This window comes from Haplochromis burtoni, unplaced genomic scaffold (assembly GCF_018398535.1).
Source record: "Haplochromis burtoni strain Fernald_Lab_line unplaced genomic scaffold, NCSU_Asbu1 Contig_8, whole genome shotgun sequence".
NCBI lineage: Eukaryota > Metazoa > Chordata > Actinopteri > Cichliformes > Cichlidae > Haplochromis > Haplochromis burtoni.
Window position 1 is genome coordinate 105,927 of NW_024582369.1, and position 13,060 is coordinate 118,986.

At 43.3% G+C, this 13,060-nt stretch overlaps 1 protein-coding gene across 6 annotated transcripts in view; it reads left to right on the top strand.

Annotated features, from left to right (window-relative positions):
• The window catches only part of syne1a (spectrin repeat containing, nuclear envelope 1a), a 139,802-nt gene that overhangs the window by 88,365 nt on the left and 38,377 nt on the right, over window positions 1–13,060 (top strand). For all 6 annotated transcript variants that reach the window (XM_042225798.1, XM_005914583.3, XM_005914580.3 and 3 more), the window contains 17 exons: window positions 648–794; window positions 2,234–2,359; window positions 2,468–2,644; window positions 2,795–3,060; window positions 3,257–3,413; window positions 3,523–3,921; window positions 4,120–5,724; window positions 6,150–6,487; window positions 6,609–6,753; window positions 6,916–7,134; window positions 8,675–8,961; window positions 9,231–9,396; window positions 10,274–10,429; window positions 10,765–10,917; window positions 11,464–11,646; window positions 11,773–11,910; window positions 12,204–12,389. In XM_042225798.1, coding sequence (XP_042081732.1) covers window positions 648–794; window positions 2,234–2,359; window positions 2,468–2,644; window positions 2,795–3,060; window positions 3,257–3,413; window positions 3,523–3,921; window positions 4,120–5,724; window positions 6,150–6,487; window positions 6,609–6,753; window positions 6,916–7,134; window positions 8,675–8,961; window positions 9,231–9,396; window positions 10,274–10,429; window positions 10,765–10,917; window positions 11,464–11,646; window positions 11,773–11,910; window positions 12,204–12,389 — 4,848 coding nt within the window. The remainder of the gene's footprint in view (window positions 1–647; window positions 795–2,233; window positions 2,360–2,467; window positions 2,645–2,794; window positions 3,061–3,256; window positions 3,414–3,522; window positions 3,922–4,119; window positions 5,725–6,149; window positions 6,488–6,608; window positions 6,754–6,915; window positions 7,135–8,674; window positions 8,962–9,230; window positions 9,397–10,273; window positions 10,430–10,764; window positions 10,918–11,463; window positions 11,647–11,772; window positions 11,911–12,203; window positions 12,390–13,060) is intronic.

The window sequence follows — 13,060 nt, forward strand, 5'->3', positions numbered from 1 at the left end:
ATCTGGCGAGCCCCCATAATCCAGCCCCACTCTGTCATTTTGGCGTCGTCTGTTCTGTCATCATAGCTCACCTCCCAAGACACTACCTCCACCACCACTCACACATCCAATCTGGCATTGTGTGATCCAGCCACACTTTACCACTACACTGCTGGCTTCTCTACAACTGCGCCTCAAGTGTTACGATGGCTGCCAACTGTGTCCCAGTGCAGCACAGCTCTAATATCCTGCCTGCCACTTGCCACCATGCCAGCCTTCTAGCCTTTGCCAAATACATTGGGCATTTTGCCAGTAGTTGCCCCCCGTTATTCCTCTCTTTCGGGTTCTCATATTAACACTGTCAATCAGACCTTGCTGTTCCGCTCTCCCCTGGAAGGCATGGACGCCTCCACATTCAACACCTGTTAAATATAACAATGAAAAACTGCCTAATCATTTGGGTTTTAATCTGTCATTGTGTTTGGCCATAGGTTTTGACTTCAAAGCATTGTAGCACTGTGTCGTCTACCAACAGTTCGTTGTTTTCACTCCGTGTTCTTGCATGTGTTTATTCTGCTACTGTTGGTAAAACAGAAAACATCTAAATGGTTTGCCATGCAGAGGTGCGTCAATAAGAGCACTTATATTTAGCTTCTTCTGTATTACAGGTGTATCAGAGTCTGGATCATGAGTTACAGAGACATGTGAGTCTGCAGGACACACTGCAGCAGTGCCAGACGTGGTTGAACTCTGTGTCAGAAGAGCCAGAGCCTCCTACACATCCTTCTTTCAGCCTCGAGGAGGCTTTACAGCAGGTTAGTAACCATACATACATAAAGTAAGTATTAGGGATGGGTATTGATAAGATTTTCATGATTCCGATTCCATTTTCGATTCTGTTTAACGATTCGATTCTTTATCGATTCTCTTATCGATTCTTATTTTTTAAAAAGGAGAACACTAAGGTCGATTACCTTAGAACTTTGTTTTATATCTTCTCTTTGAACAAGATAGAAATTTAGGAGTAACATGGCCTTACAAACCCAACCGTGAGATCTTAAGAGATCCACAGCCTACGGCTCTTCAATGGGGTGTCACAGGGTCCCCAGGAAAAAAATTGTAAATGTAAAAATAATAAAATAAATATTCTTCTGTAGCAATAATACATAATATGATGATTTAGCGTTTCATAGGCACCCAAAGCGCTTTACAATGCCACTATTCATTCACTCTCACATTCACACACTGGTGGAGGCAAGCTACGGTTGTAGCCACAGCTGCCCTGGGGCAGACTGACAGAAGCGAGGCTGCCATATCGCGCCATCGGCCCCTCTGGCCAACACCAGTAGGCGGTGGGTAAAGTGTCTTGCCCAAGGACACAACGACCAGGACAGAGAGCCCGGGGATCGAACCGGCAACCTTCCGGTTACAGATACGCTTCCCAACCCCCTGAGCCACGGTTGCCCCCAATAACAAAGTATAATATAAATTATTCTGTAACAATTACACAAGAATATCCAGTAATGTCTCTGCCTACAATTAAACACATTCACTTACCGAAAATCGGGGGCATCTGATGTGCAAGCCTTTACCACAAACTTAGACAATGTCACTCGGTGCATGACTATCCTGGCCTGAAAGGAGACGCTACCGGTAGACTGCAGCGAGAACTGCCAGCATCTGAGCCAGACTCTGTCTGTCTCTCTCATCATGGTCACCTAAATGCACAGTAATGGCAGGTTTTGTAATAAGGCACGATCGCGCTAACATAATATGCACTGTTAGTTGATTATTTACCTGCCGCATTAACGGGAGAGGACGTGCAAACGTTACCGCTGCTGCTGGGTTGAGATTCACGAGTCCGGAGCGGAATTAAAAAACAGACATTCATTAGTCATTTGTATTTGCAAGTTGCCCTGTGTCATCCGTTCTCGTAAAGTATAACAAACTTTTGAGCGTTTGAGCTGCTTAGGCGCCGTGTTTCCTGCCAGGTAAATGACGCTCCGCAACGTGGTGATGTCATTCAGGGCGACTGGAATCGATAAGGGAATCATTTGCAAAAATGGCAAACAATTCCAAGGAATTGAAACAGTGGGAACCGGTTCTCAACAAGAACCGGTTTTCGATACCCATCCCTAGTAAGTATACATAAAATATATCGATGCTAATTTTGTAGTGAGAGAGGATGTAGTGAGGATATAATATGCCCAACCAGTAAAATCAATAAAATTAATAGACAGCTATATACAAACAGGTGAAGCAGGAGCGGGCTCTGCAGGAGCAGGCTGGCACTTACCTCCAGCTTGTGTGCGCCACGTGTGACCTGTGTGAGCCGAGGGTGAGGGAGACCGCAGCAGCTATCCAACAGGTCAAACTGCAGGTCAGTACACTTTAAGAAGCTTTTAAGCAAAAGAGTACACGTTTCAGCATGCATGTTTATAGCTCATATACCCATCGTGAAATGACTGCACTTTATTGTTGTGTCTAGATTGAGGAGCGTATGCTGCTTTGTGAAGAGGTAGCCGACAGCTGGAGAGACATCGAGGAGCAGAAGGCAGATCTGGAGACCCAGCTAATAGAGACAGAGCAGCAGCTTCAGAACCTCACCAGGAGACCTGCAGAGCTGGAGCCTAAGATTGCACAGAACCAGCTGGACAAGGCCCAGGTTAGATTTTACTATTTTACTTTTTTTACTTTTTTTTTTTTACACTTTTTTACATTTACATTTTTCAAAGAGTTTTCTTTTAGCTAAAATCATACAATTTGAGTTGCTGCTCAGAATAATCCCAGAAACCAACTCTTATCTTTCTTCCAGGAGTTCCTGCAGCAGATTAAGGAGAAACAATCTGAGGTAACACGTCTGCATGAAGCCATCGGCAGGTTGATGGACGGACAGGTCTCTCCTGCCCTGGAGGAGATAAGGAGACTGAAGAAAAGCTGGATGGACCTGGGCCAGCGGGCTGAAGAGCTGGAAGCCCTGCGGGGGGAGGACATGCAGCGAAGTGGAGAGTACCAGGAGAGTGTTGTTGCTGTAGAGGAACTTTTCCATCAAGTATCCAGGGAATGGGACTACCTTGCTAGGTATCAGACTTTTTTGTTTTTATCAAGGCTGTAATATCATTCTCTGCATGGCATCCACTTATGTATATACAGAAATAGCTATATATATGAATACACAACATAGTTTCATTAGTCTTTCTACCGCAATAGAGACAAAAGTTTACATTTTTATTACTATATCCCTGATGTCCCTTAACTCATGTATATATGTTACTAGGGCTGACACAGAGAGTACAAGTGAGCATCTAGAAGCACTCAGAAAGCTCGCCAGTGACCTAGAGGAGCAAAGAGAAACTCTGGAAGACTTGAGGGACCAGAGACAAGCTATCCTGCCTCGACTTAGCCTGCTAGACAAGGAGCTGGTCAAACAACAGGTGGGGACATTATTTTTTTCTATAACTGTATGTGTCCAGCAATATGCTAATATGATCACACGGTCGAAGTAATATTGACACATTTTCTGGAAATATTGTATTTCATCAGGTGGGTCATCTGGAGCAGCGCTGGGCACAGCTGGAATCGCTGATTCAGCAGAAGATCCAGGACTCTGCGCAGATGCTAGAGGATCTTGCCCGAGTGGAAAATCAGCTGAGAGATGCCAGAGAGTGGGTGGAGGAGCAGCGGCCTGCCCTCACCTCTGCCCTGAAAACCAGCCCACCCCCCGATCTGGCCCAGAGTTTCCTGTTTGACCACCTGAGCGTATGTGTAGAGCTGGAGGCCCGTCAGCAGCTGCTCGGTCAGGCAGTGAAGGAAGCTCAAGCTGTGGCTTCCAGGCTGGGACTGAGTGAAAAGAGACGCCTGCAGGAGCTCGTTGAACAAGCCCAGACTGAAGTGGAGGCTCTCGGGGCTCGGGTTGCCCAAAGGAGGAAGTACCTTAGTAAGGTAACAGCTGGACTTATGATTTAGATTGAAAATAACATTTTAATTATGCCTTAAAGGGGCTAATTATATCCTGAGCTATTAGTCTGGTGAAAGAAAAAAAAGACCCAAAGAAAAACCAGGTAGTCCAAGAAATAAATTCTGCTTATCCTGCCAAAGTCCATTTGTAAATAAATTGTGATGTTTCTGTCTTCCTCTCAGGCCTTCACAGAGAGGACACAGTTCCTTCAAGGCCTGGGGAGAGCATTGTCTTGGATACAGCAACAGGAGAGGAAGGCCTTGATAGATGACCACATAGCACTTCTTCCTGAGGACCTGGCAAAGCAGGTTGCTGGATGTCGAGGTGTTCAGAGCAGCTTACGAGCTTATCAGAGGGAGCTGGCATCTCTCTGGGTACAAGGCCGCGATCTGGAGAGAGATGCCACTGACAAAGAGAGAGCAGAAACGCTGGCAAGACTTGAGGAGCTACAGTCTGCTTTTGAAACTGCTCTCCAGAGGACTACCCAGCATCTTGCAGCCTTAGAGAAAGCCTTGACCTCCAGGAAGTACTTCCAGGTTGACCTAGACAAGACTTGTCAGTGGCTGAGACAAGCAGATGACATAACATTTCCGGAAATCAATTTAAGCACTGCTGATGATAGTTCGGATTTGCAGTCACAGCTTTCCAATTATCAAAATGTCCTAGAACAAGCTTCCGAGTATGAGAACCTCCTTCTTATTGTCCAAAGAATAGGTCAGGAGATCCTCCCTACTCTGAATGAGATCGACCATTGCTACCTGGATGAGCGGCTCAATGCCCTGCCACAGCAGTACAATGCCATCCTAGCTCTAGCCAAAGAGAAGAAAGACAGGGTCCAACAGATTATCCTAGAACGGAAAGAGTTCTGCACTTTCTTTGATATTACTCGTAATGCACTGGAGGAGCTTCAGGAGCAGTTTGACAATCTGGAGAAGCAGACTATCAGTATTGAAGAGGAGGAAGTTGTTAGTTTAGTTAATGAATACAGAAATATAAATGAAAGTTTAGTCCATATTAGCTCTGCTGTTAGAGAACTGCACGGGAAAAATGAGGGTTTCCTCAGTAAAGGTCAGCACTACAGAGCTGTGGAGACACAGCAGCTTGTGAGTCTCCACAACACACTGAAAAGGAGAATTGATCAGAAGATCAAACACTTACATGATTGCTTGGAAATACTATCTAAACACAAAGTAGTTTTTTCCAAGTTAGACTCAGAGTTACAGTCTGCTAAAGAGGAGCTGGTGAAATTGAAATCAGACAAAGAAGTAAGTGCCATAGATAAAATCTCAAGTCTTTATTTACTGCTGGAAAATCTGGATGGAGTGAACTCTCAGGCTGAAGAATGCAACCAACAGATGGAAAACCTTTGTCTTACGACTGATGCTGCTGCCTTTCAGGAAACTAGTCTGCAGCTCCAGTCGCTGCAGTCTTTACGATGTGACACTAAGCGTTTCGTTGAAGAAAGCGAAACGACATTCGCAAAAAATGAAGACTTCACAAGAGCTGTTGAGAAAGTGTTCGAGTGGTTGAGGATGGTTAAAGACAAAACGAAGGATCCTTTGACCTTTTCAGAGGTCAAAATTGAGAGGATACACGAGGAAGTGCGGAAACTGAAAATCAAGGAGGAAGAAGTGAAAAGTAGACTGAGGGTCGTTGATGTCTTGGGTGCACGAGAAAAGCAAAAGTACAAAAGCAGGAAAGCAACCGTTCCTTCCCATGTAGAAGAGAAACTGCAGGAGCTGGGAAGGCTGGGAGATGAAGTCCAACAAGGAATGTGTGCAAAACAAGTATGTAATTATGTTTGTTGATTGCTTTAATTCACCTTATAGCTATTTTCTGATAGTATTGTGATGTTGCACTAAATGTAATTGATATACATTTGGAAATGACTGCCTCAGTTATTGTCCACAGTATTCCTGAGCCATCATTCATGGTTTAAAATTCTAAATGTTACTTTCAGTGTCATGTCCTCCCTCACTGTTAATATTAATCAACTTGGGGAGGTTAAAACATTTCAAATATATCCTTAGCATCTTCTTTTATAAAAACAAGACTACTGGTAAGTTTAAAAACAGGACATTTTTACACATTAACAGCAAAATTGTGGTTTAATGTTTAAACAGTGCCCTTCTCTATCAACTCATTTACATAGATAAAATCTTGTGGGAGGCCAGAAAAAGAAGTTAATTAAATCACCTTTTGCATATTCTAGCTGGCTGTGGATCAAGCGCTTTCCTTGGTCCAGAGGCACCACTTATCTCTGCAGTCCATGCAGAAATGGCTAGACTCCGCTGCGGCTTTGCTTCAGAGGGCCACCACAGGGGTGGAGCTCGAAAACCAAGCAGACTGTGCACAGGATCTGGAAGAAATTTTAGCTAAGGAAAAAAACTTCAAAGCTGGTTTACAGGAGTTTGGGACTTTGGATCCCTTGCTGGTGGATTTTCTGGAGGCAGGAGTGATGAGTGGGCTCAGAGAAAAAGTAAACACAATGCAGCTAAGAAGCACCGAAGTCAAACAGCAAGTGGATACTTACAGAGAAGTGTTGGAGAGGTGTGTGCCATATCAAGTATACATATACAGTTTATATTTATTCCATATACCTAAAATGATGTTGTGCATAGTTTCTTTATTATGTCACCCATCATTGATGTTCAATCTGAATGTTTCTTAGATGTGCAGCTCTGTGGAGCTCCTTCCAACGTGAGAAAGAGACCGTGGTTGAGCAAATGAATGATTCAGAGGGCAGGATGGCCATGTTCACTACAGCTAAAGCTGTAAGCGCCCACCAAGCAGAAGACAAGTGTCAAAGATACAAGGTGGGTCACTGTGTCAGAGAAAAAGAGATTCTGTATTAGAAATTACAGAAATGATGTAGCCTTTCCCAGGGGTTGTATCTTTTAGTTTTGCATGATATGTTTGAGGAGAACATATTTATTAAACAGCTTTGTGTCGTGTCTCTTATAACCTTTTGGTTCTAGTCACTGGTGGCGCATGTTGACCTGCTGGAAATGCCTCTGAATGCTTTGAAAGAAAGAGCAGCAGAGCTGGAGCAATTAATCTCTGAATCCAGCAAAGCTATCACCAGTCACGTTGTATCGTCGCTATGGCAACGGTGGACCCGTCTCCGCAGTGTGGCCCGAGCCCAGGAGAGGGCACTGGAGGACACTGCTAGAGAGTGGAGGAACTTCAATGAGAAAGTAAGAGACAGTTTACCCGTGGGTTTTTGTGCATGTTATTGGTGTGGTGGTCCTCACGTATTGGCCTGCTTTCTGGGGAATAAAGAGCAGGTCCCCACACTGTAAATCGCTGAAGTAAACCTTTAGTGAAAAGGTTTACTTTAAGGTCCCAAATCATGAAAATGTGTTTTTATTAGCTTGAAGATGTAAAAAGTATAAATTTCCTTGTCACCGTAATTTTTCTAGCACTCTCCACAACTAGACCACCTTCTAGTTTTATAAACCACTGAAAACTGGATGATCAATGATTATAGACATATAGCTAAAAAATGCAACACATCCTACTCTCTGACTGCTCGGTTTCTTTTAGGTGAATGTGAAAGTCCTAGTTAAGCACGCAACTCAGACTCTTTTTAAGTGTGGCTGTATCAGAACCTTGTGCACGGTCGATTTATTAGCTTTAGTGGATGATAGTTTGTACTTTGCCAGGTTGGTGAAGCAGACAGGAGTAGCAAGGAAACTAACTGGATCATATAAAAAATATTATTTTCAGAGTGGGCTGTGTTTATTTTATTACTTCTTTGCTTTACGTGATATGTGATGGCCTTTGCTAAGAGAAGACTTGTTGTATTCTGCTGTCAAAGGCATTGATAAAAACACTCATACTTTGCCGAACACAGAAGAGGCTGATCTGCCTCAGCTTGATCAGTTAGGTTATTTCTGTTATTGTGTGGCTTTTATGTTGAATCACCAGAGTCCCACTCTGACGGTCTGGAAACTTGCAGAGAATATGGGACATTTTAGGTTTGGATAAAGGTTCAGGTAAGACAAGCATTAGCTATGGCTGAAGCAAAAGTCAGACAGAGTACGTTACAAGTCTTCAGTCTGTCCCTGTGTGGTCTCTATAATCAACCCTTCACTGGCGTCCAGTTAAGTCCCTGTTTATTTTAAGAATGCTGTGGTCCACCCACTTTTTCACTTTTTGTTTTGATGTTTTAGTGTTTTGTTTTATTTATAAAGGTGCTTTGTAAATAAAATATGACTTTACTTACTAACCTTCTGCAAAAATGCGTCTGCAAATTTGGGTCAAACACAGTAACCGCTGAACACCAGTTGGTGTGCAGTGATGTAACTCCAGGCTTTAGGCCAGTTGTTTCCTTCTGCCAAAACACTGTGTCATGGAGTGTTTTCCCGCCTTTTGACCTAATTTGTGTTTGAACACTCTCTGTTTCCCATAAATACCCACAAGACACTCTTCCTAAAAAAGGAAATGAAGTCATATTGTAAGTAACTGTCACTTCCTCATATGTGGCACATTCCTGCTGTCCACTGTTTTTCTGTGGCCCCTTTGTTCAACTGGGCATGATGTCATCCTCTTTGTCCACTGATTCCTTTGACTATCACAAAGTCTTGTCGCACATAAAGTAGACTGGCAGCAATCACAAGTGAAAACAGACAAAAATGTTAGTAATTATGTCTCCCAGCCCCTTTATTAAACCCACAAGCTCTACATGAAGCTGAATGTGGAGAATAATTCTGTAAATAAACATCTGTCCCTCAGATGGAGAAGGTACGATCGGTGTCCATAGACCTCCACGGTCGTGTCCCAGACAGCACGGTTGAGAAAGCAGCCACCAGGGCGGCGCTTCAGAGTCTCCTGGAGTACCATGACTCCTTCAGTCTGGAAGTGGAGAGGGAGCAGTCCATACTGGCTCTGCTGGGGCAACAAAGTTGCAGTCTCAGGGGAGAGGATGACAAGGTGGAAGTGATGGAGAAAAGCACTGAAAATGGACACAAGGAGACGCCGTGCTCACAGGAGATCCAGAGCATGCAGGCGCAGTATGACATGTGAGATGACTGCTGCTGGGGCTGCTGACAGCCACTTTATACTCATAATGATTATTGCTATAATTGTTCAACTTAGGTAGGTGGATATTTAAGTTGTTTTACAGCCTCCTAGTACAAGGATAATTGGGCTACTTTTCAGTTTATCTTCATTTTTAAAAAGAGTTTCTGCTTTTTACCACTTAAATTTGTTTATAGTAAATGTAATAAATATCCCATTCAGACCGAAATGTGTTTGTTTATTTTGATCTTTTTCTTCCTTGTCTTGTCAGCCTTGTGTTGCAGGTGCGGGCTAGCAGGACTCAGGTGCATCAGGAATTGAGGGAGAGAGAGGAGGTTGAGAAAGAGCTAGGCTTAGTCAAAGGCTGGATCCAAGACACCCGGGGTTTATTGCTGAGTCCCACTGCAGACCTGGATTCACTGCTGCAAGAGCTAGAGGTAAAGGACTTACTGGTCTCACACATAAAGCAAACATAGTCTGACTTCAGTGGTGTTTTTTTGCTTGTTTAGACACAAATACAATGTATTAACATAATTAACAGATGTGATTATGTTTGAATGTGTGAGTGTGAGAGTAAAGCTATGGATTTACTTGTTTATCTATGTTCCTACCCTCACCTGTGGCAGCAAGCTGTTAGTAGTCATCAAAACAATGAGATAGTACATGGAAGTGGTAAAAATGAATTTCCTCTGAAGGGTCTCTGGGCTCTTCCTTAGAGTAAGAACAGTGGTCATTTGGAAGGGGCTCACAGTAGAGTCACTACTCTCCCAATTGAAAGGAGCCTGTTGAGGTAGTTCAGACATCTGAATAGGATTCCTCCTGGGCATATCCTACTAGAAGGAGGCCTCAAGGCAGACCCATGACAAGTTAGAAAGGTTATTCCTCTCGGCTGGCTTGAGGATGCCTTGGTGTCCTGCGGGGGAGCTGGAAGAGCTTAGTCTGCTACCTTGTGACCAAGAGCCAGATAAGTGGTGAAAAATAGATAGATTAATGGAAAAATGATAAAAAGGGATTTGTAGTCATCCATGTAATAATTACAAATTTAAAAAAACACCCAAACAATTTCTAAAGTGAAATCACCAATAATGAAATGTTGCTATTGGTGGATCACTGCTTTGTCTCCATGAAGTTAGTTTAACTCCCTGACAAAGATTTATACACTTAAATGAGTTAGTTAAGTTAAACAAGACCAAGCTATAAAGGGAGTTTAATTTTTGATTAATTGTTGATCATTCAGCTTGATTATAACCATGTATATTTCATCAAGTGCAGCTTCTCGTATGTTACATTCATGTCATACACTTTGCCTTGTAGACGGCACACGGTGAGGTGATCAGCAGACGTCAGAGTGTGGAGCGGATGACAGAGCTGCAGCAATCAAAGTACCAGGACCTCCAAGCTGGCCTGCCCTCTGAACTCAGCATGCAGCTAGCTGAGGTGGCGCTGGCTCTGGGATCTGCTGAGGATCAGGTAAGCTCATTTTACTTATTGTATTATTTGACTCTAATAATGATGCATGTATGAATATTATCAATGAAATATGACACTGATTTGTTTAACATTCATTTAGTCTTGTCAAGAGGTTTATGTTAGTATTTGACCTATGTTTTTTTTAACTGTGTAATTCTAAGGTATTATGTGGTCTAATTGTTAAGGCTCTATTACACAATCACAAAAGTTCTGTGTTGGATGTTGTCTGCAACTCTTTCTTCACACATATTCTATCTGCAACTTCTCTGCCACTAACAAAAAGCCAAAAAGGGATGTTAAACAAACATTGTGTGTGTTTCTGATATCCACTTCAGGTGCAGGCAAGGGAAAGGGAGGTGCAGCAGACCAGAGATGTGAAAGAGGACTTCAGCTCCCGACTGCAGGACATCGAGGCAAAGCTGAAGACCATTGCTCTAAAATTGGAAGACAAGGGTGCCGACCTGGAGGAGGCCAAAGAAGACACCAAAGTAATCAAACAGACAGATTGACTAATTAGCAAGCAATTAACCCCTGTTAAATCGGCTATTCATTTTGCAGATGTTGAGGTTAATGAGTGAATTGAGTTCTGGCTTCAACAGTGACCCACTTTTGAGAGGAGTATTCCAGATGGGAGTTTGAGCCCCTTGCCTCCTGTTCTTCTTCTTGTCTCCCCAGCATGTTTCTTCCCTCACTCATTTGTAGAAAAAAAACTTTGGAGTTAAAATTCATTTAAAGGAGCAGTTTGAGCACATCCCACATGCCTCTGGTTTAGTAATTAATCACTGCTCCTCGCCAGGAAAGCCATAAAACCACAACATGTCATTCATACGCTTTTAAAGCTGTGGGTCACAATTAAGTAGTTACTGCTTTTAGGATGAGAGTGTTACTTGAAATGTATCCTGACTGTGTTCAAAATAAACTCTAAATCTAGTCTTACCTCGCTCATGAACTCCTTTTCTTTAATCTCTGCCCTCCTTACACCTCCTTTCTCCTCCGTTTTTTTTTTTCACCCCCTCCTCTCCTCCCCTCTCCAGGCTCTTTCTGAGGAGTGTGAATCCTGCAGTTGCTCTCTGGCAGAGTTGGGAGTGGCTGTGCAGGAGTTTGGGGAGCAGAACCCTCTCCTGTGTAAGCAGCTGGGTGATGCTGTAGCCAAACTGACAGAGGTGCAGCACCACACCTCGCAGCAGGTCGAGGATAGAGCCAACAGACTGAAGAAGGTGGGGGGGACAGTCAGTTCAGTGTGCCATCCAAATGATTTGTTTCATATAATTCTCTTAAATATTATTATATTAAATGTAGTTTTTGTATTATTTGCTCTGACTTTGTGGTCTTCTGTTGAGCAGGCAGAAAGACAGGTGGAGGAATATCAGGGCATGAAGGCATTCATTTTGAGCTGGACAAAGAAAGCTGAGGCTCTGGTCACCGGTAATATCATTTGGAGCTCTGCGTCCCAGCTGCAGGAGCAAATTCGAGCACACCAGGTGAGCTTTAATGGCGCTGCCAGCAGGGATTGTGAATAGCTATAAGTTGTCCTAAAGCTGCTGTTGTGTAAGATGAATGGGTTCTATTAAAATCCATGTTTATTCTTCCTCCAAAATATTAATCCTGGAGCTGTGGATACCCCACAAAGTTGAAGCTAATTAGATGCACCGAGTTTTTAAAATTCCAGTGAAACGTCATGCTCTACACTATGTCGACCGGCCTTAATTAGTATAACTGCACACCCGAGAAGACTCCTCTCCTTGACTTATAATTTGCGTTCATTTGGTGGCAGGCCTTACTGCGTGAGTGTCGAGGTCTCCATGGTGACTTGGAGGCCATGGGGGAGAGGGAGGTGCAGCTGGCGGATGTGTTGCAGACAGAGGGGTGGAGCCAGCGGGTGAAACACCTCAGCAGACGCACAGAAGAGCTGCAGCAAACTGCCAAGACTCGCCTCCAGAGTCTGCAGGATGCAGCTAAGGTACATGACACTTTTAAGAAAGCATTACAGGAGTTATGCAGTACCCCCCTGCCTCAGTCTTCCCGTGATCACATCGTCTCCATTGCTGACAAAAAAACTGTGGCTATTCCCATTTTATAATTCCACACACTCTGTTGCATAAGAGCATGTGCACATCCTTTCAAATTGAGTCAATTATAATTTAGCCACAACTCAACAGTGCCCCCTTATGGTCATTCACGACAGATTACTCCATCATAATGGAAGGCACTGTTTCATTTAGCGTGTGCAGCAGTAATCTGTTACGCTAATCTGATTGCCATGCAGCTGCTTCCCAGACGACAGTCTGTTGCTGATTGTTGCTAATAACACTGTGCATTGGAAATCTGTTTACAACTCCTCTTGTGAGTTAGATTTTTTTTCTGGGTCTAGATTGCAGAGCATGAGTTTAATTTGTAGCGACTTGTAATTTAGTTTCTTTCCAATGATGCACATTAAGGTCAGTTAGAATTTGCAAATGAATACATTTTAAAGCGAGAGGCACCACTATCTTCATCATTCAAACTGCACTGAGGAAAAAAAAACATTTGCAGCATTAGATATCCACAAAGGAGCTTTGATACTTTTAAAAATCTGTTTTCATGTGGGTTTGATTACTGCTGTGTACAGAAGCTACATTCTATCTTGTATCT